Consider the following 24,849-nt stretch of genomic DNA (forward strand, 5'->3'; position numbering starts at 1 on the left):
CTGACCTTAAGGCTCTCAGCCCGATTCGGTATTTCTGAAGATAACGTGTAATTTCCCATGACCTTAAGAAATGAAAAATCTTTATTATTTTTTTGTAGTACACTTTCGCTGTAGTACACAAATTCAGTTGATCTTCATTTATTTATAAAAGTCTTTATTATGTCTTAGTTCTTTAAGGATGTTTTCACTATTGCCTGAACAGCACTGAATTCAGATGGCTCAAGACAAACGGAAACTCTGGGCTGAGGGTTATTTTACACATTAAAGAAATTGTTCCATTGTCTCCTTGTTTCCATAGTTTCTCATGTGATGGTCAGTGGCATTCAAATCCTTGCTTACTCCAATTCATGTGTCCCCTTTCTCTGGCTGTTTTGAAGACTTCCTTTTTCTCTTTGGTTTCCAGAAGATTCGTTATGATGTGCCTAGACATGACTTTCTTCGTGTGAGGGTTAGTGAGCTTCTTGAGTCTGTATATAGTCAACTCTTAGCCTAATTTTACAAACTTTCAGCCATTATGTTTTCAAATGCTTTTCGTAACTTGTTCTCTCTGTGTTGCCGTAGGATAAGCACTGGACCACAAAGTTGGCTTGAACCACAAGGTCTGTGGTTCAAATCTACCAGCTGCTTCTCAGAAATCACAGAGTCACTAAGAGTCGGAATGACTTGACAACAATTAACAACAACGTTCTCTCTTCGTAGAAGGATTCTGATTATATATCTGTTAGGACTTTTGATATTGTCCTATAAAATCTTAAGACTGTTCACTTCTTAACAGTCTTGTCTTTGTCTCTATCTTCTTCTGATTAACCTCTATTGATCATACTTCAGATTTTCTGACCATCTTGTCATTGCATTCGTCCAGAATACCCACTGATGTTTTCTTTTGAGTTTGGGGTGTTTTTGTGTCAAGTATTTTACCTGTTACTTCTAACATTTCCATGTAATTATTTTTAATGCTTTATTTCTCTGCTGAGATTTCCTATCTTTTGTTCATTGTGAGTTCCTTTCCCTGATTGGGTATTGTTGTCATTGTTGTTGTAGTTGTTACGTGGCATTAAGTTGATTGAGAGTAGATATTTTAAATTCATTGTTTGATCATTCCAATCTCTGGACTTATCAAGTAATTTTGGATTGTGTTCTGAATATTGTGAATGTTATGTTGTAGCAACTCTGAATACTGGTATATTCCTTCCAGGAATGTTGCTGTTTTTGTTTCATCAATAGCAGAGCCCCAAACAGGTTCATTTCTAGTTCAGCACCCTGCTGAGAAGTTGTATTTCCACCCCAGATATTCTGAGTCAGAACCAACATTTTAACAAGATCCCAGGTGGTCCTCATAACAAACTACTGGGGAGTTTGTTAAAATGCAGATTCTGATTCAGTGTATTTGAGGTCGAAATGCAAATGAACTTAAATGAACTGATTCCCAGCCCTGGTTAAAATTAGCTTTGTTAAACTCAAACTGTAGACTAGGTCTAGTGTTCAGCAGATCAGATTTCAGCTCAAAGGTTTCAACGTTTTAGACAACTCGTTTAGAGTCTACCCTGTGAATACGTAGTTCAGATGTCAGCCAGAGATGTGGCTAGAGCTTACTTACAGCAGTTGAGAACTTAATTTCCCTGACTTTCTCTTTTCTGGAAACCCTCCCTCACTTTTTGGCAGCGGTTGCAAAATTTAACAAATTCTGGGTTGAGAGTTTCTTTACTTCACAGATGAAAGATGTTGCTCCACTACCTTCTTGTCTCCATGGTTGTGGCCGTCAGGTCCACACTCATCTGTATCCTTGTTCTTCTGTGAGCAGTGTGTCCTTCTGTCCTCGTGTTTCCTAAGCCAGAAAGACCACAGCACCGTGCTCTGTTCATGGCCCAAAGCTTCCAAATGGAGTAACTCACATGTCACATGTGCCAGGCCCTTCTTCCAATTTTAAACTCCCTACTAAAGTCTTCCTGCCTTGGATCACTCGTTAGAACCTTCAGATAATTTTGTTTGTGTTTGGCTGTTGGTTTGATTTATTTGTTTATTTACTGTACTTTGTTCAGATTTTATAGTTGATGCCTGTACGCAAGTTAGTCTTAAGAGTTTATTTTACCTTCCCCTCCAACCTCAACTCTTATACTCAAACTACCAATTAAGTGTGATGCTGAAGCATTTTTCAACTAGACAATATCTCAAAATATAAAGTTATCTTCCAAACACCTTTTCTTGGAAAAATATTGGAGAATGTGCTTTTCCAAAAGTTAAGCATTAAGTCAGATAGATAAATATATGATGGATGGATAGGTGGATAGATGATAGATAGATAGATAGATAGAATGTATGGATAAATAGTTACATGCATACATTGATACATAGGTAGATGGATGGATGGACAGATGAATGGATTGATAGATACATAGGTAGATGGGTAGGTAGGTCGGTGGATGGATGGATGGATAGATAGATAGATAGATAGATAGATAGATAGATAGATAGATAGATAGATAGATAGATAGATAAACATGAGATCCAGAAATCAGGAGATCCAATGCAAGAAAAGAATCAAAAGGAATCTTGAGGCTGCCAGTAGACAACGCTGGGTCCAGACAGCTCAGAGAAGAGCAGAAGGCTCTGGAGAGATTTATTCAAGAAGGCAAACAACAAACTACTGAACACGTTTGAAGATTTTGAAAAGAGATTTACCTAATTGGGGAGTGTTTCGATTTGAATTGCTGTTAAGTACATGGGAAATTAAACCAACCAACAAACAAAATTACTTTGCTCCATACGCAACGAAGTGTTCCCCAGGAAAGGTAATGATACTATTCTATATGACTTTGTAACGTAGATATTACATAGTTGTAGCTTAGATAGTGAATCTGGGTCTCATTGAAAATGTGCTACAAATCTACCTGGAGGATGAGGAGGAGACTGGGAACGTGTGTGTCAGGGATGGGAAGAGGAAGTGGAGAGCTTTCAGCAGAGTGACTTTGACACTCAGAGATTTGGCAATGTCTGGAGACCGGCTTGCTTTTTTCAGTCATGGTGTGTTGCTGGCATCTAGTGGTAGAGGCTAGGGATGCTGCAAAACCGTATGGCAGAGAATCATCTAAGCCCTGGCAATAGTGCCACTGTGGCAGAGCCTTGAGATAAATCACTCACTGTTTTTCATGGTAATGAGTCCACAGATGAGGGAAGTGATTGAATTTTCTCCTTCCATTTTTAAATCTCAGCTTTGACTCCCAATCAATGTAGCTCCGGAACAGCTATCATCCATCTGTCAGTAGGGGCTTACGGGTTGCTATGATGCCAAACAGGTTTCAGCGAAGCTTCCAGACTAAGACAGACTAGAAAGACTTGATATTGGACTTCCAGAAAATTAGCTAATGAAAACCCTGTGGTTCACAGCGATCTGACTGTGTTGTGCGTAGGGTTACCTTGAGTTTTGCCTGACTTGTGGGACGCTAACGAATCAATTAATGGAACCCTGGTGGATCACTGCAGGGCAATGCGCTGGATCACAGGCTCGGTTTGAACCTCAAGGTTGATAGTTCAAACTCACCACATGCTCCTTGGGAACCTTATACAGGTTGCTGTAAGTGAGAACCGACTTGACGACGCTTAACAACAAGAAGTCAATAACTTCTGTGGCGTAGTGAAGTATCTAATGTCTCTTCTAGCCCTAGTCTGTAACTCCCACCAAACAACGTTCTGCCCTACTGGGTCTGGGTAAGAGGAGGTGGGAGAAGATACTGATTGCAGGGCATGAGTCTTTTGGGCATGTTAGCAGAGTTCATTATAATTGTAAAAACTTGAACTGTAGCATGGGTTTAAAATGATCCATCTCAGGAGCAGGAGGGGGATCTCACTACCCTAAGACGACAAGCCAGGGGTGTCCTTTGGACCCCAAGGTCCCTGTACATTGAACCTCCTCGACCCAGGGACAGAAAGCTTGGAGGAGGGGCAGAGGAGCAGCAGACAGAGCGGGAGGCTCCCAGCCCATGGAGCAAGCAGAGCTGAGTGTAGGCAGGAAGCATGCTTCCAGGCACTTAAGTGGGGGAACTAAGTTTTCTGACCCACAAAGCTAGAGCCGAGTGCCTTACGGCTGAGGCTCATGGGGAATGGTGTGTCCTGTGGGCATTTATCCACAGCCGACTGGAACAACTGAGCATTTCTGACTCAGAATTGTTTACTTCCCTAATAAACCCCACAACTCTGAATATGGCATCTGAGTTCTGTGTGGCCGTTACATCAGATTATTGACCCCAACTAAGGAGCAGACAGTGTGGTGAGAGAAATGGTTTGGCTCCTGTTCTTCAGTGTCTAGAGTTTACACACCAAATAACAACAATGTGAGCATGTTTAGAGACACAGTGATAAATGTTCATGGAATCGTCTCAAGGCTTGGAGCGTATGGTGTCGAGCTGGGTTCAGGATGCCGTTGCTTCTTCTAAGAAGCTTTGTAGAACTGTTTTGGTGAACTGTATGCATATGCAACTTTGATGTTCTCAATCGCAATATACATAGAGGAAAATAGAAACATACAAAATTGTGCAGCACACAGCATGCGGTGCTTTCTTCACAGAAATGCACTGAGCCGTGTTTCGGGGTCAGCCTTGTGTTCCACCTTGGAAGAATGGCATGGTGGGCATGGCACCAGACCTCCTTGTCTAACGTCACAAAGGGAGGCGGATGCTTATCAGCATCACCAGCCCTGGGCTGAATGCTGTGAGGTAGAGGTCCAACATACCTCCATCCTCCAAACTTTTGACCAATTCTGATACCAGCCATCCCTCCCACCACACTCTCTACATCTATGCTAGGTTCTAGAATCCATTGCAAGGACCACACAGAGCCCACAGATCATACTCACGATTGTGTGGTTTGTTAGGAAATGACTCGGGGTACAGTTCTTTGGTCAGGAAATCTCTTCTGCTTGGCACGTGCAACAAAGCTCTTTAACTCCACAGGTAAGTGCTCAGAGACAACCTACTCCACCAGCAAGCCTCCTACCCACGGGACTTAGTTCTCTGGCTCCGTGGACCAGGAAGCCATCATGCCATCTCCTGCCAGTCTCCTAGTCCTGGGCTATAGGTTCTCTGCTGTGCTTACCACCACTTCTCACATCCTTGGACCAGCTCCCGTGTGAACAGCTCTCTGTACTCTGGGTCTAAAAGGTCCTCAGTGCACGGACCCTGGGCCCAAAGGACATACCCCACTCCCGACTCCTCTTCGTGGCAGTACTAAGGTGTCCACCCTGTCTGCTTCTGACAGGATGACAAAACTGACCAATGATCTCATTAGGGTTCCACACACCTTATTTGCATGTTCCCACTCCTACAAGGGCTCTATGTACCTGATTTGCATAGTTAGCAAGATGTCCTTGGTGAACCACAAGCACTTCATTTGCATAGTCCACCCCATTACTGGTGGGACTTAGAAGAGCATGGCTAGAAAGGCCGTAGAAAAATGACCAATCGTACCACAGGCCTGGACATAGCTGTGGTCTTTCTGTCCTGATGCCGCCATAACTGAGAATGCCATAAGTGGGTGGAATGAAAGAGTAAACATTTCACACACAATAAATAAATAAACACACACACACTGGTTGGTTGGTTGGTTTCATTTACTTTCTCCAAGTTCTGGAGGCTATAGGTTCAAATCAGGATCACATTGTGTTCCTCAAAAAATATGTGTCTGCTTGGTTAGGCCATGACTACCATCTTGTGTGACTGCCCACCATTTTGGTATGGGCTGTAAACCCTAATCTCGGCCCCTGGTTAATGAGGTAGCAGTCAAGAGGACTTGATTGTGTTTGTTATGTTGATGAGGCAGGAATGGGGTGAGATGGATCACCCTTACACAGGTCACAGCCCTGATGCCATGTAAGGGGAGCTTCTGGGGGGTGGCCATACCCCCTTTTATCTTACAAGAGATAAAGGAGGGAGAAATGAAGAGAGGAGAGACCTCGGTACCACCAAGAACAAAGATCTGGGAGCATAGCTCGTCCTTGGGACCTAGAGTCCCTGTGCTGGGAACCTCCTAGACCCAGGGAAAGGCTGATGCCAAGACATGTGAAGATCTCCAAGGAACACGGGTCCACAGATGTTGAACTAAAGAATTTTTAGTTCTTTAGTTGTGGCCAGGGTCTCAGTTGTGTTGATTCCTTTTGGGGGCTTCTCTCTAGTTTCTGGTGTCTCCTGCAACCGCTGGTGTCCAGTTTCTTATAAGCAGGCCCTCACATGGTATCTGTCTTCTATCCAACCATGAGAGTCTCTGTGTCTGTCCTGGTCTTTTTGTACCTCAGAAGTGATTAAGTGTAACATCTGTGTGCACTCATTAACAAAACAAAGGGAAAATGACTTCTAAGCAGGATCCCATCTGCAGGAACCAAAGAAACAAAACAAAACCCATTGCCACCCAGTCAGTTCTGCCCATGAAGACCCCGTGTGTTACAGAGCAGAACTGCTCCACAGGGCCTTCTTGGCTGGACTCGTTAAGGAAGCAAGTTGCCAGGTCTGTCTTCTGTGGCATGGCTGGGTGGGTTCAAACCACCAAACTTTAGGTTTAATAGCTGAGTGCAAACCGTCCCCACCCCCAAGGACTTTCCTCCATAATTAGGAGGACACAGTTCACTCCATAGCAGTATGTAAGGATGATGTGTGGAAAGACGTGTAACCCTTCCCCACAGTTAAGAGGATCTGGGATTTGTGAATTTCTCTTTACTCCAAGACTTCAACCAAGTCTTGAGACCTTGGAGTAAAGAGAAACCTTACTTTGTTTCTTCATAAGCCTTAAGACTTGGTTCAAGCTTCCTTTGAAAGCTGTAAACATGGCAAGTGATCCAGGCACCCACTGCCTCCTGGTGGCAGAGTGCCAGAACTGCAGGTTATAGTTTCATGTTTTTGAGGCGTCCTGATATGGTGCTGTAGGATAGGCGCTGAACTGCTAATTGCAAGGTCAGCACTTCAAATCCACCATCTGCTCCTTGGAAACCCTAAGAGTCAAAATTGGCTTGATGGCATTGTTCAACAACAAAGCCCCATGGAAGTTTAGGGTACCAACCAGGACTTATGGGGGAACACACATTCACTCTTCCCCTCAGTCTCTGAGGTTTCTGTCTGCACATGAGCAATAGAGCGTATCTGCTTTAAGGGCTGTATGTGATTCAAAAGCTCCACTTTCCTCTGGCCCCACTGTAGAGGGAGGGAGATAGTAACTGGGCCCCCATCCTGCCTCCTGTCTTTCCCAAATTGAGATGCATGCAGAGCCAGTGGACACGTGCCTTTGCCCAGCTCTTCTCTGGGCATTACCAGCCTATGCACATCATCGCAAACATTAGTCACATCACTCGGCATTCTGTGAAGGTGCTCACTTGCCACTTCTCCGCAAAAGCACACCGCCACGCAGCCTGCAGCTCGGAGCCAAGAGTGTGTCTTGCTTTCGGGAAGCCATCCATCCAAAGCCCAGGAGGACCCAGTGGTCAGAGTGGGCTCTGGGGTGGGCAGTGGGAGTTTGAGAAGCCCATCTTCTCTCTAGGAAAAATGATCGCTTCACCTCCATCTCCCAAGGACGGGCAGGGGAAGCATCTGGGAATGCTGGCCCCAAGTTTTGTTTGCTTGACCCAAGGAAGGGTTCCTTAACACCCAAGGCAAAGATGATCTCCCTGGAGGTGGAGGAGGCGGTGACCTGGAGCCCACCCTGGAGGACATCCCTCTTCCTGACATGAAGGAGGGAGGAGGGAGGCAGGACCAATACCTGAGGCCTCACAATGAGAAAGAAATGAGCTCTGAGGATGGCTCCTCCTCTTTCCCTCCCCCCCTTCCCCCTCCTCTCTTGAGCACCTTCCCACCTGGGGTCTCACCTCCCAGGTGTTTCATTGTGTTCTGTGGGGTTTTTGTTGGATGATATTTGGAAGTTGATTACCAGATCTTTCTTCCTAGTCTCCCTTAGTCTGGAAGTTCCGCCAAAATTCGTCTACCATGGATGACCCTGCTGGTATTTGAAATACTGGTGACATAGCTTCCAGCATTGCAGCACCACTGTGGGACAACCCAATAGATGGGCGAGGGGGCTTCACCAAATAGGAGTCATTTTGCATTTCCATCCATCCCGAGTGTGCCCTCCTGCCTCCGTTTTTCTGCCCTGACACTGCCCTCCCCTGTTCCCACAGGTCAACAACGAGAATGTCGTGAAGGTGGGCCACAGGCAGGTGGTAAACATGATCCGCCAGGGGGGCAACCACCTGGTCCTCAAGGTGGTCACTGTCACCCGGAATCTGGACCCAGACGACACAGCCCGGAAGAAAGGTATGCTGACCCCCCTCCGCCCCCAGTCTCTGAGAAGATTGCTCAGGGGCATTGGGAAGGTCATGGCTGTGGGGTCAGGACCCTCGCTTCAGCCAAGCGCAGTCCCTGTGTCAAAGCCACAGCAAGTTCGGGGGTTTTCAGGTATGGGGGGGTCTCTCCTCCTGTGGGAGGTTCAGGGGAGTCTCCCCAAAACTGGGAGAGGAGACCCCTGGAAAAGGACCAGTGATGACAGGCTTACGGCGCTGCTGTGTCCACTGGGATTCAGCCCACCGCCCGCTCCCCAGGTCCCAGCGGGGGGAGAGGCTGTGTCCTCAGTCTGCACGTCCCACCCCAGTCCACCAGGAGGTGTAGGCTGTGACCGGTGCTCTGGGAGCAGCTGCTCCTTCAGGTGCTACGTGAGGACTGACCCACAGACTTGTTGCAAAGCAGGGACACTGAGAGGTTTCTGTTCAATCGCACAGGGGTGGGGTGCACAGGCAGCGGGCAACTTCCAGTCTTTGGTAACACTGGGCGCTCCAAGCATGCCTGTCACGTGCACCGCACACCCCACGCTAAGCCCTGCAGCGGGGTGCACCACAGCCAGCACCCCAGGGTCACAGACACACCTCGGTCACCATGGTCCTGGAAGCGTGGGTGTGGGGTGGGGGACGAGACCCCCTGAGCAACACGCGCCCTCTGTCTCTCTGCCCCTCAAGCCCCCCCTCCACCCAAGCGCGCACCGACCACAGCGCTCACACTGCGCTCCAAGTCTATGACCTCGGAACTGGAGGAGCTCGGTAAGACTCGCCGAGCCAGGCCGCCCGCACCCCGCGTCCCCACCGTGCATGACACCAGGCTCTGCATGCGTGTGTCCCCCGCCTCCTGGGACACGGTTCCGCGGGGGTTGGGCGTGGTTGTGTCGGTCCCTCTTCTCGGCTTATCTAACATTGTTTTATTTTGAATTTTTGGGCCTCTCACTAGTGGATAAAGGTAAGCTCCCCACGGTGTCCCCAAACTTCTAGGGGACCCCACTAACACACAGCTCAGAGTCAGTTCTCACCCTCACAACATATCAGACCCACAGAGGTCCCCAGGACTTCTAAAGGTCTCCAGGAAACAGAGAGCTGCTGTGGTCATTGGACCCTGTCCTCGGAACTGGAGAGGGTCTAGCCTGTCCGAGGGCCATGCCAATGCCCAGTGGCTTTGGAGCTGACCCATGGACCTCTTGGGTGTCCATTAAATGTCACCGTGAGGAGTACCAGGCTCCCCTACGTGCTGAGCTCTTGCAGGAAAAGTGGCTGAGATACCACTCAGCTCCCTGCACGATGCACTCGTTCAGCAGCGAAGGGGGCGCTGGTCACCTTTGTGCAAATGGCTCTGCCCAAGGCCCACCGCCAGGCCAGCATCCAGGGCTGGGGTCTGAGCCCCACACTGAGTCTATGGCCGACATCAGGTCCACCTAAGCCCAGTCTGCAATGGGAGAGCCCCATCCCGGTCTGGAATGTCGGGGCCACACCTAGACTCTGTCTGTCAGAGGTAAGCTGGGGGGAGGATTCTCCTGCCCTAGGGTCAGTAAATCCCCTGTAACCTAGGCAAGCACCGGAGAATCCCCCTCCACGCCAGGAACCAGTTGATTCCCCCTCCACCCTGGGAACCAGTAGATCCTCCTCCACCCTAGGAACTAGTGGATCGCCCTCCCCCCCAGGAACCAGTGGATCCTCTTCTACCCCAGGAATCAGTGGATTTCCCCTCTACCCCGGGAACCAGTAGATCCCACTCCACCCCAGGAATCAGCAGATTTCCCCCTCCCTTGGGAACCAGGAGATTCTCCACTCTTCCAGGAACCAGTGGCTCCTTGGGGAACCAGTCCATCCTCTGCCCCCAGAGCATCAGATCCCTCCCCTGGAGACCAATAGCTTCCCCAGGAACTAAAGGACCATTCATTCCCTGTGAGCCAGTAGATCCCACCACTCAGGAACCAGTTGATTCCCCGGCCCCACTGTGGTAGCACCATGTCCATTAGAACCAAACTCAGAAATGAGTCCGTAGTTCCCCCTGGCCATCTGGAAGGGAGCTACGATGCTCTGGTAGTCCCAGCCTCCCCTGTGGGGACCAGCAAGCAAGTCACCTTATAAAGGCCATGGCGCTCAACCAAACAGCCAGAGGAAGCCCGCGTCTCGTGAGCTCCCAAGTCTCTCAGAGCCTCAGCAGGCACCCTCTGCCTCTCAGGTCCAGGACCTCACCCACACTCATCCTTGTCCACACTTCGTTAGGGTGCTGGGCACTAGCAGGGTGTCCCTTAAGAAAGCAAACCCAAAACAGCACCCCATCCACCCAGAAGTGAACAACCGCAGGGCAAGTTGGAAAAGGAAAAAGCGTAGCCTGAGGGAGCCTGCTTCTGGGAAGAAGCTACGGGCAGTAGGTTTCCCCTGTATTTGCCAGCTCCTCCTAGAAGCCTCGCCTAACCCACCTCTGGTCCCCCCAAATCCACCCATCCTGGCCTGCTCACTGAGGCCACCCTGTCCCCGAGTGACCTGAGACGAGGCTGTGGGTGCATGTCACCGGCACTCGTGACTCATAGCCCCCATTTCTGTTTGCAAGCTTCCGTCCGGAAAAAGAAGGGTAAGGGGAGAACGAGTGCTTGTCTCCGCCCTGAGTGGAGAGGACCCTGTGTTCCCTGAGCTCTGTGTTGTCTTCCTGTTCCGAGCCCTGCCTGAGGGACCTCGCCCGGGACCCACGTCCCTGCGTCTGTCCGTCCGCTTTGCTTCTCTCCTCTGTGGTCCCTGTGCCGTGTCTCCCCGTGGGATGTGCTCATGTACTTCCTGGCTGTGATTGCAGTGGGGTCCAGGTAGGTCCTGGGCCCGTCACAGCCAGGTCCGCCTACCCCAGTGGACAGCTCATAGCCTGAGCTTCAAGGGGCTCAGTGGCCATTTGCCATGTGTGCCGTAGTCTGGTGGCTGGCTGGCTTGGGAATGCAGTCAGGTGAGGCTCTCATAGTTAGATGCTCAATGCTGGACACAATAGGCCTGGGGGTCCACTCTGAGCAGGACTACCCCCCTTGAGCTCCCAGGAAGCCCCCTGTCCACGAGGTCCACTGTGTGGTTGAGCTGGGAACAGGAGAACTGGTAGGGTGAACAATAGTGACATGTAGATTAGTTGAATTTTGAGTCCGGCCTGCGGTTGCCTTGGCAGGGCCAGACCAAATGATTTTATGACCCGCAAACCAATGTTTCCCACCCCATCGGTTAAAGGGACCCCTAGGAATTCCCATGCAAAGGTGCTCCTCTGGAATGGGTGGGAGGGGACCTAAGGTGCTAGCCCTGAGGCACAGCTCAGCACCCCAACGTTACAATTAGGGGGCTGGCTCTCGGGAATCAGTGAATCAACACCTCAGCTGGGTCCCACCTGATGAATGGCTCCAGGAAACACCCCTGAGCCCACCCAGGAAAGTCACCGTGGGTGTTTAGATGGACCCCAGGAAGCCATTCTCAAGTTTCATGGGATCGCATATCTGTAAGGACTCCCTTCAGTCTGAGGCTAACCCCCAGCTCACCGATCCAGTCCCTGAAGGAGACACACACCAGCGCTTCGCTGCCTTGTGATAAAGCGTCCCATCAGAAGAGCGTGGACTCTGAGCTGACCCCTCACCAGACACCATCCACTCCACCAGACACCCCCTGAACATGGGGGGCACGAGGGCCAGTCTGCACAGCTGGGGTCAAGCTGAGAGTCAAGGACCACCGCTGTTAAGCAGTGAAGAAAGCTGGGTGCTGATTGGAGATTCATATTTCACCCCAATCTCTACTCTTCCCTCTGTGGGATCAGGAAGACTCCATGGGCCAGAGCGTCCAGCGGATGGAGGGGACCTCAGTAGGGACGCACACTGTGCCCATAAAGCACCAGCGTAGGAGGCTACGGGGAAGCCCTCTTCCCCGCCCACCCACCCGGCATTCCTACTGCTCCATCTCACTCTCCCCATCTGCACAGTGGGGACGCCTGCTCAGCACACAGAAATGCTCCGACCCAGTGTTCCCCTGACCAGGCTCCTCCGCTGGTCTGCCCCAACTCCCCCCAAAGCATTTCTTAAACTCCAGAGAGACCGTGTGAATTCCGAGAGAAGGCAAGCTTGAATACAACAGCTTTAGCTCCCAGCTCAGCCGCTGCCAGCATGAATCCATGTGCGTTTCTGGTTCCTCAAGTCTCTTGGGTTCCACCACTCATCTGTCCGTTTGCCGTACTGCGGTGACTTGCGTGTTGCTGTGATTCTGGAAGCTATGCCATCGGTCTTTTAAATACCAGCAGGGTCACCCAGGGTGCACAGGTTTCAGCTGAGTTTCCAGCCTAAGACTAGAAAGGAGAGGCTTTGAGAAATGACGGAATACAAATTGAAATCTTTTAACAGATGGATAGAGCACTGGAGGCACTCACTCATCTAGGCCAAAAAATGTGGAAAAAAACTACCTGGCCAACTGACTGGAAGAGATCCATATTTGTGCCCATTCCAAAAAGAGGTGACCCAATGGAATGTGGAAATTATCTTAAGAATATCATGAATTTTACATGCAAGTAAAATATCGCTGAAGATAATTCCAACATGGTTGCAATCATACAGCAACAAGAAATTCAAACTGCCAGAAATTCAAGCCGGATTCAGAAGACAATCTGAAACTAGTAATATCATTGCTGACATCAGATGGATCCTGGCTGAAAGCAGAGAACACCAGAAAGATGTTAACTTGTGCTTTATAGACTATGCAAAGGCATTCTACTGTGTGGGTCATAACAAACTATGGAGAACAAATTACCAAGAATGGATGTTCCAGAACAATTCATTGTGCTCATGAGGAACCTGTGCATAAATAAAGCAAGAGGCAGTCGTTAGAACAGAACAAGGGGACACCGAATCATTTAAAATTAGGAAAGGTATGAGCCAGGGTTGTGTCCTTTCACCTTACTTATTCAATCTGTACGCTGAGTAAATAATCCGAGAAGCTGGATTATATGAAGAAGAATGTGGCATCAGGATTGGAGGAAGACTCATTAACAACCTGCAACATGCAAACGATACGACCATTCTTGCCAGAAGCGATGAGGACTTAAAATACTTACTGGTGAAGATGAAAGACCACAGCCTTCGGTTTGCATTGCACCTCAATGTAAAGAAAACAGAAATCCTCACACCTGTACCAATAAACACCATTATGATACTCAGAGCAAAGACTGAAGTTGTCGAAGACTTTATTTTGCTTGGATCTACCATCAACACTCAGGGAAGCAGTAATCAAGAAATCACGCATTTGGCAAATCTGCAACACAAGGCCTCTTTAACGTCTGTTAGAGAACTAAGGTGCTCTTGACTTAAGCCCTGATATTTTTAATCACCTCATATGCATATGAAAGCAATAAATAAGGAAAACTGTAAAGAATTACGTTGTTGGAGAAGAATATTAAAAGTACCATGGACTGCCAGAAGAGCAAACTAATCTATGTTGGAAGAAGTACAACCAGAATGCTCCTTAGAAGCCAGGATGGCCATTTTTCATCCTTCATACTTTGCACATATTACCAGGAGGGGCCAATCCCTGGAGAAGGAAGGATATCATGCTTGGTAAAGTGGAAGGTCAGAGGAAAAGCAGATCTCCAGCAGGATGGATCGGCACAGTGGCAGCAGCTATGGGCTCAGGCGTAACAATTGTGAGGAAGGCGGAGAACCAGGCAGTGTCTCCTTCTGTTGTGCACAGGGTCCTTATGAGTCGGAAACGACTTGACGGCATCTAATAACAATAGCAAAGCCCCTTCATTCAGTGCTTGGGTTGAGGCGTCACTGTGCCTCCCAGACACTGTGCAGGATGATGGTTCTCAGGGAACAGGGGAAGCTCAGGCCAGAGGGTGACTGGCAGGACAGGTAGGGGAGTGGGTGTTTGTGGTCCTTCTGGACCCCAGACCCTGTCCTAACGGGTGAGTAGCCTTGGGTGCTTTCTTAGTTATCTGCTGTTGCTGTAACACATAAACAGCCCTAGTGGTGCTGGAGGATAAGCGCTGGGCTGCTTACCACTGGGTCAGCGGTTCAAACCCACCAGCCATTCCAAGGGAGAAAGATGAGACTTTCTACTCCCATAAAAATGAACAGTTTCGGGAACCCAGCACAGGGTCGTTTTAAGTCAGAAGCCCTCAGTGGTGGGGTGGGTGGGCTATGACAGAGGATGGTTTTACCAAGTAGAACTTTATTCTCTCATGGATTAGGAGCTAGTCCGAATTTAGAATGTCAGCTCTAGGGAAGGACTTTCTCTGTCGGCTCTGGGGAAGGGCCTTGTCTCCCATCAGCATCAGTAGACCCACATTCCTTGGAGATCTCCGTGTGTTTCAGCATCAATCTTCCCCTGGATCTAGGAGCTTCACAGCACAGGGACCCAGGTCCAAAGGACACATTCCGCTCCCGGCTCTTCTTTCTTGGGGTGGCAGGTTTCTCTCTCTGCTCACTTCTCTCTCCTTTATCTTTTATAAAGTAAATGGTGTTGCAGGCCACACCCCTGGGAAACTCCCTTGCATAGGACTAACGTTGTGATGGGATTAAGGGTGTTGAATCCCACCCTAATCCTCTTGCTGGCTTATCACATCAGATCACATTCTGGGGCTCATCACACAACAGGCAAAGCACAGAGAATCATGTCCCGGCCCAGCTGACGCACATTCTGGGGGAACTACAATTTAATCTGTGACAGGCACATTGGGGTCCCCAGCTGAGACCACAGACCCGGCCCCTGGCCAGGAAGGGTCAGCAGGACCAGAGCCCTAGGTGTGCACTGTCCATTCCTGGGTAAGGAAGGGGACAGTTTCCCTGGGAGATTAAACCGTGAAGGGCCCACAAGCCACAGACAGCTCCTGACATGGGTGGCTTCCGTCTTTCTGCGCTTTCAGTGTGCCCCAGGGAAGTTTCTGGAGTTTGCTCTCTGATTCCCATCACCCACAAGGATAGCAAAAGGGTGAGCTCAAGTCCGAAAAGTGCAGGCACAATGGGAGGAAGGACGGGACCCCCGCCAGCCTCTGACCAGGAACGCTGACACTATGAAGCAATTCATGGGGTTGAAGGACTTGGTCTCAATTCTGAGCTGGCCAGACACCTCTGAAGGCCCTGGGTGGGAGCATTGGGGTGTGAGGCACCCCCTCTCAATGGGGGCCCGACACTCAGTGTCTGGGTGGACAGCATGGCCTAAGGCCAAATTCCCGAGCCAGTCTCAGTGAAGGTTCTCACCTGTCCCCAGGAGAAGCAGTGTCGGGAGGGGCTCCCACGTCTAGTCATTTTCATCCAATCAGGTGTCAGTTCTCACGTCCGCCTGTGGGGCTGGGTCCACAGAGGCTGACCCACTGGTCCCCCTCGTCCAGATCCTGAAAGGATCCACGGCTGTGATTGAAGGTTATCCTCAAGTCTGAAATGACAAGCCTTTCATCAATGCCCTCGTGTTCTGGTAACCATGTGACCTCAGGAACCCGAGACGGCTGAACAGGGTTACAGGTCAGCGTGCCCCAGAGTCTGAGGGACCCTGGCGTAAGCCACCAGATGGAACCAACAGTGACTGGACTCTGAACTGAAGAGGCTCCCCGGACCACGCGACTATCATGTGTTCTGTTCAGAAGGACCCTCGGACCACGTGACTATCACATGTTCTGTTCAGAAGGACCCTCGGACCACGTGACTATCACATGTTCTGTTCAGAAGGACCCTCAGACCAGGAGACTGTCACGTGTTCTGTTCAGAAGGACCCTCGGACCACGCGACTGTCACGTGTTCTGTTCAGCTGCACCCTTGAAGGGCTCAGGGGGCGGCGGGTGTAGAGCAAAGACTCACTGCCCTCGGTTGAGGGTGGAGGAGAGGGAACACCCTTTGAATGTCTGAGTCAAAGCCTACCCATCAGATGGGAAAAACGTGAGGGGGGGGGAAGCAAGACCCCACACATGTGTGTACATATATGTGTGTGTGTGTGTTGTTGTTAAGTGCCATCAAGTCAGTTCCAACTCATAGCCATCCTATGTAGGGTTTCCGAGGAGCACCTGGTGAATTTGAACCACCAACCTTGCATTTCAAACCGACCTTTGGGTCCAGTGCATTGTCCTGCGGTGCCATATCAGGATTCCACATATATAAGGACTCCTGGTATGGTGCTGTACGGTTAGCACTAGACACCGAACCACAAAGTCAACAGTTCAAAACCACCAGATGCTCCTCAGAAACCCTATATAGGCTCGCTATAAGTCGAAATCGACTCAGCGGCACTTAACAACAGCATACACACACACACAAACACGCCTGCTTTCTCATTGGCCAAGTGACCACTAGGGGCCAGTACCCACTGGTGTTAGCCCGACAGCCCCACAGACGTGAGAGTAGATCCTGTCTTGCATAACCTAACCCATCTCAGACACTCAGTTGCTCTGTCTACAAAATGCGACTGACCCCTCCTCTGTGGGGTGAGAAATGGAGCTAAGAGAACTCTGAGTTTCCACCAAAGTCGGGGCCCTGCCGACAGGGCAGTCTCTCAGTGCACATTTTTGGGGTGTCAGCCAAAAGCCCAAGGCCCCAAAATGGAGATCCCAGATGTTGGTCCAGGGAGACCTCAGCGGCAGACAGGAGGTCAGATTGTGAAGACCAAAGGGACAGACTCTTGGTGTCCGGAGGACCCAGCCATGAACATGACCCTCTGGTGACTCCTCACCCCTGGTGCCCTCCACTCGGCCATCCAGCAGTGTCCAAGCCTTGACAAGGCTGCCACCAAGCTTAGGACTCAGGAGGCACCCACGTCACAAAACCTCATGTGTCCAGACTGTTGATTGGAAGCCCGTCATTTAAAATCTAGAGCCGTGGTCAGACCAGAATGGACGCCAGGCCTGCTCCCTGGCACCCTGCCTCAGGCCAAGCTCACCAGACTCTGGGAGATAAGCCCTTGTCTTGGGCTCCTGGGTGTCCTCTCCCCCCGGAGAGGGGGAAAGACTTCAGGTCATCACCTCGGTGAGGTTGGAGGCAAGACCAGGAAGGCTCAGTCTGAGCTGTGCTCCATCGGAGGAGAGGGAGGACCCATCAACATCTGCATGGAGGCGAGCAGGACACCGCTGAGAAGAAGCCCCCAGAGTTGGAGCCGAGTCCAGTCCCCAGTTCTGGGGAAGCCCTTCATGTCTGACACACACGGGATCACTGGGACATCACCCAGTGTTGTGTTGTTGAGGGCCACATGGTGTGTGTTGTATATCCTTCTGTCGTTGCTGGTGTTGTTAGGCACCATCAAGTTCCAACTCATGTGGCCTTGTGTAGGGTTTCCGAGGCTGTGAATCTTTGCAGAAACAGAAAGCCTCAACTTTCTCCCACAGAGCGGCTGTTGGGGTTGAGCTGTCAAACTCGTGGTTAGCAGTCCAATGTTCATCCTACAACATCATCAGGGCTCCTTATATTAAAACCCTTTTCAGCTCCAGGGCCTAGGATTTGGACCCCGGACCACAGTTTGCCATGTCTGGCGTGATGATATTTCAGGGAGGTTAGCCCGAGTCAACACTCATGGAAGCAACAGCCAAGAGATCAAACGACGTATTGCATTAGACAAATCTGCTGCACAAGACCTCTTTAAAGTGTTGAAGAGCAAAGATGTCAGCTTGAGGACTAAGGTGTGCCTGACCCAAGCCATGGTATTTTCAATAACCTCATATGCATACGAAAGCTGGACAGTGAATAAGGAAGACCGTACAAGAATTGATGCCTTTGAGTTATGGTGTTGGAGGAGAATATTGAAAGTGCCATGGGCTGCTGAAAGAATCAACAAATCTATGTTAGAAGAAGTGCAGCCAGAGTGCTTCTTGGAGGCCAAACTTCATCTCTCATACTTTGGACATATTGTCAGGAGGGAGCAGTTGCTGGAGAAGGCTGTCATGTTTGGTAAGGTGGAGGGTCAGAGAAAAAGAGGAAGACTGTCGAGAACCGGTTTCGACATGAGAGTTTGGTTCACGAAGGAGGGAGATCTGGCGGCGACAGAGATAGAGAAAGAATACACAAAGACACAACAAGAGAGACAAATAGACACCCTAAAACTAGAGTGGATGCATAACTGGCATCAGACAGATCCTGCATTGTAAACATTTTGGCTATGCATGCCGTTTGCACACCTTGCCAACTGCAATGCCTGCCCGTACTGCAAGCCGCAACACATGCCTTGCCAGCTGTAACGCATGCGGGCTGTGGTCTGCGCCTCCGTTTTTTTCGGGGAGGAGCTTTACACAAAGGAAGGCGGGGTTTATTAAGACGGGGTACAGAAGTGAAATGTGATTAATCATTCAAAACAGAAGACCATGATTTACAGGAATCAAATTCTAAAACATACATCACAAATTGTCTTGATAACCTAACATCCTTAATTTTCCAGAAATTCAAGCAAATTTATATAGTACTTTTCAGGTTCGAATCCCAGGGCAGCAACTCGGTTTCTCCAGGCTAATTAACATACCTATAGCACCTAATCTCGAATGGGAAAAGGTGAAAAGGATTAGGAGGAGTCCTGCTGTGTCAGCTGCCTGGCCGAGACTTGCAGGAGGAAGAAAGACGCCTAGGTCAATGATCTGCACCTGGGGACGATTTAAGATGGCTGATGCTATTGCTCTTTGGACAAAACCCCGGAATTCACCAATCCACTTTGGGTGAATTCCTTGGGGGAAACTTGTTTTTGGAACCTTTTACAGCCTCGGCTTTAGGAGCAGTTTTTGTTTTAATATTTGTCCATGGGTATCAAGGGCTCATGTATTAAGTTAATATCAAACATAACTGAATAATTTGATAAAGAACAGTTTGGACGAGCTTGCCCAGTGGCCAGAGTTTTTTCCTCAGAGAGATTTGTTCCTAGAACCTTAAGCACTGCCAACACAGTGGAGACATTAAGAGAGGCACATAAGAAACCATTTTCTCAGAAGCTACAATTACTGGAGTTCGAAGCATAGAATGAATTAATAGGACTAAAGAGAATTATACAGAGCTAGCCCATCAGTGAGTTCGTAAAAGCCAATGAACCCGGGACCTCCAGAGGTTACTTCCTTGGGCCCTCAGGGTCTCTGGCCAGCAAGTCTGAGTGCGGCCACATGCTGGATTTTCGTCCATGACACCGGTCCTCAGCATCCCAGTACCTGCGGTCTGCAATAGAAGACTCCCAGTGAGATGGATTGGCGAAGTGGCAGCATCAGTGGGCTCAAGCATGGCAACAATTGTGAGGTTGGCCCAGGATCAGGCAGTGTTTCGCTCTATTGTACATAGGATCGCTACGAGTCGGTACCAACTCGATGGCCCCTAGCAACAAGAAGTCTGAGTCAGTGGAATCCTGGTGTGGCGCTGTGGGCTAATGCACTAGACTGCAAAGTCGGTTTGAACCACGAGGTTGGCGGTTCAAGCTCACCAGCCGCTCATCGGAAACCCTATACAGGGTCACTATGAGTCGGAACCTTCTTAACAATAGTGGAGAAAGATGACCGTGTCATTTAATGAATATCTGTGGACACTGTTGCATTGGTAAATGTTTGCTGTGTCATTGTCAGCACTATGTTGTTGTTGTTGTGTGCCGTGGAGTCAGTTCCGACTCACAGTGACCCTGTACAGGGTTTCCGAGGGTGTAAATCTTTACAGGAGCACAAAGTCTCATCTTTCTCCTGTGGAATAACTGGTAGTTTCGAACTGCTGACCTTGTGATTTGCAGCCCGATTCGTAACCACTACGCTACCAGAGCTCCTTCTCAGCACTATAAAGAGATCCAAAAGGGGGGTTTGGTGACTGAAATGAATGTCTCTGAACTGAACTCATAAATGTCCTGAAACGGCAAGTGTGTTGTTGTGTGGATCTCTCCGCAATACGATGTTTAGAAAGTGAAAAGAGAGAGATTTGACTTTTAGAAGAAAGGCATGGAGGCTTCTAGCCCAGCCCCGATTGAGGTTCTAATGGGTCCCAGCTGGCAGCACCAGGGTCCCTCGCCGGCAGACTATGTGGGGGCAGTGGCTTTTCTGGCCAAAGAATCACAACTCTTGAGTCTCACAAAAAACATCACAAGTGTCCGTGGGTTCGTTGCAGTTCATACCCCTGAGAATGAATATCCCAAGGTCAGAATAGTGACCCACCCAAAAAACAACTCTCACAAAAAGCCACCAGCTCTTGTGGCGTGGTGTGTCATGGCATGTCCAGGGGAGGCCACCGGCTGTGGTGTGGCGTGGCATGTCCCAGGGAAGCTGCTATGTCCCTGTGTTGCTGTGTGACTGTCCCCTCCCAGCGTGAGGGTTGCAGATGGGCCGGGCCCTTGGTCCCCCGGGCGCCACAGTATGTGCCTGGGCAACAGGAAGGGAAGATAGATACTCAGTAACCAGCGGACACCCTCAGGATCTCGCTGCCGGGCAGTCTCACCTCACTAGCCCTGAAAGGCTGATTTGTGAGTCCCCCTGTTTTTATCGGCAACCCCTTGCCTTGCAGATAAGCCCGATGAGATGGTCCCCGCCTCCAAGCTGTCTCGGGCTTCCGAAAATGTGGCTGTGGAGTCTAGGGTAGCCACCATCAAACAGAGGCCGAGCAGTCGGTGCTTCCCTTCGGTCTCCGACGTGAACGTGAGTGGGGGCCCGGGAAGTGGGGGTTTGGAGGCTTTGGCCCCCACAGGTGTGCCGGTGACTGGTCTTTGGGGGTGTGGCCCAGCACAGACCAGGGGCAGGAAGGCCGCAGCCTTGGGTTGGAACCTCACTTCTCTGGTGATGTGTCAGGGGTGTCCCTGATCCTTGATGCCATCATCCCCCCGACATGTGTGAAGGGGTGTTTGAACCAGGCGACTCTGTTCCTACTCTGCATGAAGTAAAGAAACCCTCTAGGGTGGAATGCCAGGAACCCCCACAACTGGGGGGACCTCTACATGAACATCGGGCCGATGAGCAGCGGGTTCTGCCACCGGGGAGCCCATGATTCATTTCACTTAGTAACTTCCTTGGGTGGAGTCTGTTTGGTGGAGTCTATAGAGTGTCGTTGTGGTTGTGTGTGGTGGAGTCGGTGCCTACTCATCGCAACCTTATACAGGGTTTCTGAGGAGCAGCTGGTGGGTGTGAACTGCCGACCTTGCGGTTAGCAGTCCAGTGTTTATCCGCAGTACCACACCGGGACTCCAGTAATCCCCATGAAAGCCACACGTTTGATGACAGAGTTGTGTCATATTAACACACGGAACCAGCACAATGGAGGCATTGACCCTTGATCCCCCTGAAGCCCCCTCCTTGGAGGGAAGGGGAGGTGGGAGGTCCGTGCCTCTTGCTCTGTGCCCATATGGTCACCTGGAACCCATATGGTTCCAGGCTTACCAGACTCCCAAACAGCCTATGCAAGCACCCTCTTTCCTCTCCAGTGTCCGGGGGCCTCTGTGCCGTCTGCCCACAGAGGAGGTGAGGGCACCGAGGTTGTCTCAGAGATTGTGAGACATTTGGGTCACATCAGTAACTGGGCACTGAGATCTGCCCCCCATCCCTTCCAGAGCTGGTCCCCCCCTGCAATCGACCAACACCATCAGCTGTGATGGTGGAGGCACGTGGAGGCTGCCTTGCCCCCTCACTGGACACCTTGCCCTCTTCCCAGCCACCCTCCCGAGCTTCGCATCTTTCAGAGGAGGAAACGGGGAATCCTGATTGAGTGTCCACTGCCCTGCCCCCGCTTGCTGGGCCCCTCTGGGGGACGCATGTCAGATCGTCCAGTGGATACGGCTCCAGGTGGACTTGGTTTCCACGAGGCTGTCACAGGATCAGGGATGGCGTGGTGGGGGGCCATAGGTGTCCTCGGTCTCGAGGCTGGAGGTTGGCCCGGGAGTCCCGTGACCGCGTCTCACCGTGACCTCTCTTTGCAGTCGGTGTATGAGCGTCAGGGGATCGCCGTAATGACGCCCACCGTTCCCGGGAGCCCAAAAGGCCCGTTTCTGGGCATCCCTCGAGGTACGATGCGAAGGCAGAAATCGATAGGTAAGAAGCGTGACCCTCACCTGGAGAAGTTGCCCCTTGGCTTTCAACATAGCCCTTAGCACCCATTGGGAGAGCTGCCCATCCCACCAGCAGGGGTCCCCCTCTCCCTGTGGCCGCCATGTTGTTGCCACACGGCAGCTGCGCCACCAGGCCCTTCCACTAGGGGGCAGTAGCTGGCCCCAGCCACTCAGCAGACATCTAATTGAGTAAGCAGTTTAGAGTCCCTCCCAGTGGGGATATCAAATTTGGGGCGGGTTTTCTGATCTGGCCAGCCAAGTCATTTGTGGAAATGCCAGCAGGGTGGCAAGGGAAGAAACACCAGGGTAAATCTAAAAGTATTGCTAATAGGTTTCCAGTTCATACATGCTATTGTAAATGTTGTTGGGAAGTGCCATCAAGTCGGTTCCAACTCACAGCAACCCTGACGCACAGCAGAACGAAACACCGCCTGGTCCTGTGCCCACCTCACAGTCGTCGCTGCATTTGACCTTATTGCTGCTGCTGCTGGGCCATTCCATCTCCTTAGGGGTCTTCGTCTTTTTTTGCTTCCTCTACACTTTACCAAGCATGATGTCCTTCTCCAGGCACTTAGTCCCTCCTGATATGTCTGAAGTCTGAGAGACCAAGTCTGGGCATCCTGGCTTCTAAGGAGCATTCTGGCTGTACTTCTTCCCTGACAGACTTGTTTGTTCATTCAGTTCATGAGACTTTTAACATTCTCCTCCAACACCACAACTCAAATGCCTCGATTCTTCTACGGTCTTCCTTATTCGTTGTCCAACTTTCACATGCATTTCAGGCAAGTGAAAATCTATAGCCTGGGCCAGGCACACCTTAGTCTTCAAAGTGATGTCTTTATTTTTTAACATTTTAAAAAGATGTTTTGCAGCAGATTTGCCCAATACATGTTTGATTTCTTGGCTGTTACTTCCACAAACATTGATTCTTGATCCAAATAAAATGAAATCCTTGACAATTTCGATCTCTTCTCATTTATCATGATATTGTTTATTGGTCCCATGGTAAGGGGTTTTGTTTTGTTTACAATGAGTTATCATACATACTAAAGACTGCAGTCTTTGATCTTAAATCCTCTTCCCTTTCAGCAAACAAGATTGTATTATCTGTCTGTCACACATTGTTAATGAGTCTTCCTCCAATCCTGATGCCACGTTCTTCTTCATATAGTCCAACTTCTTGGATTATTTGCTTAGCATGCAGATTGAATAGGTATGGTGAAGGGATACAACTCTGACGCACACCTTTCCAGATTTTAAATCACACAGTTTTCCTTGTTCTGTTTCACTAACTGCCTCTTGCATGGGCACAATTAAGTCTTCTAGAATCTTCCCATCCATAGTTTGTTTTGATCAGCACAGTTGAAAGCTTTTGCATAGTCAATAAACAACAAGTAAACATGTGTCTGGTCGTCTCTGCTTGCTGTCAGCCAAGATCCATCTGATGTCAGCAATGTCATTCCTCATTTCCCCATCCTCTTCTGAATTCAGCTATAATTTCTGGCAACTCCGTGCTGAGATAGTACTACAAATATTTAATTATCTTCAGTAAGATTTTATTTGTGTGTGATAGTAATTATTTTGTTCCATAATTTCCACACTCTGTTGGGTCATCTTTCTTTGGGATGGGCACACATACGGATCTCTTCCAGTCAGTTGGCCAGATAGCTGTCGTCCAGATTTCTTGGCCTAGATGACGGAGTGCCTCCAGTGCTGCGTCCGTTTGTTGAAAGATTTCCATTTGTGTTCCATCAGTCCCTGGAGTCTTTGTTTCTGTCAGTGCCTTTGGAACAGCTTGGACTTCCAACTTCAGTACCATCATGATTGAACATGGACCAGCTTTTGTTCTATTTCTGCCTTGCTGGAGGCTGAGGGGTAGGTAGAAGTGAGGAGTGATGGTTAGGGCTAGGACTAGGGCTAGATCTAGGCTAGGACTTGTTAAATACCATCCAGTCGGTTCTGACTCCTAGCAACCCTCTATAGGGTTTCCGAAGGGCAGCTGCCAACCTTCTGGTTTGAAGTCCAGTGCTGGCCGTACAGCACCACACCAGGAATGCAAACTAGGCCTGGAACTTGGTTTATTGTTAGGATTATGGTCAGAACTAGAATTCATGTTAGACGTAGGGATTGGTCTTGTTTTTAGGGTTACAGTTAGGTTTCTTTTTATTTAATTTTTTTAAAAAATCAATTTGATTTTCTCTTCATTTGGAAATTCTGTAGCTAGCTACGTTATTCCCTCCTTTTCCTTTATGGTTTTTGTTGTTGTAGGAACTGTATCTCTGGCTCTCTGTGTTTAGTCTGTTTTACTTTGAACACTTCCATATCTGGGTTCAGTCTAGAAGATATTGTCATGTATGTGAGTCTCCGGCTGTTGTCTGCTCTTGTTGGTTCTCCATCCAAAGAAAGCCCTTTAGTATTTTTTGTAAGGTGCGTCTGGTTTTTACAAATTCTGTTAATTTCTGTTTATCTAAAAATGACCTAATTTCATGCACCTATTTGATGGACAATTTTGCTGTTTGGCAATTTATTTCTGTCTGTGTTTTATGTGTCATTCCATTCTCTTCTTGCCCTGCATG

At 49.5% G+C, this 24,849-nt stretch overlaps 1 protein-coding gene across 1 annotated transcript in view; it reads left to right on the forward strand.

The window, feature by feature from the left end:
* SHANK2 (SH3 and multiple ankyrin repeat domains 2) overlaps positions 1–24,849 on the forward strand; it is a 604,092-nt gene that overhangs the window by 556,850 nt on the left and 22,393 nt on the right. Inside the window, exons 16-21 of the mRNA XM_006860817.1 lie at positions 8,150–8,285; positions 8,981–9,061; positions 9,246–9,254; positions 10,866–10,886; positions 20,743–20,873; positions 22,145–22,256. Coding sequence (XP_006860879.1) covers positions 8,150–8,285; positions 8,981–9,061; positions 9,246–9,254; positions 10,866–10,886; positions 20,743–20,873; positions 22,145–22,256 — 490 coding nt within the window. The remainder of the gene's footprint in view (positions 1–8,149; positions 8,286–8,980; positions 9,062–9,245; positions 9,255–10,865; positions 10,887–20,742; positions 20,874–22,144; positions 22,257–24,849) is intronic.

The sequence above is a fragment of the Chrysochloris asiatica genome, unplaced genomic scaffold (genome assembly GCF_000296735.1).
Source record: "Chrysochloris asiatica unplaced genomic scaffold, ChrAsi1.0 scaffold00040, whole genome shotgun sequence".
In the NCBI taxonomy this organism is placed as follows: domain Eukaryota; kingdom Metazoa; phylum Chordata; class Mammalia; order Afrosoricida; family Chrysochloridae; genus Chrysochloris; species Chrysochloris asiatica.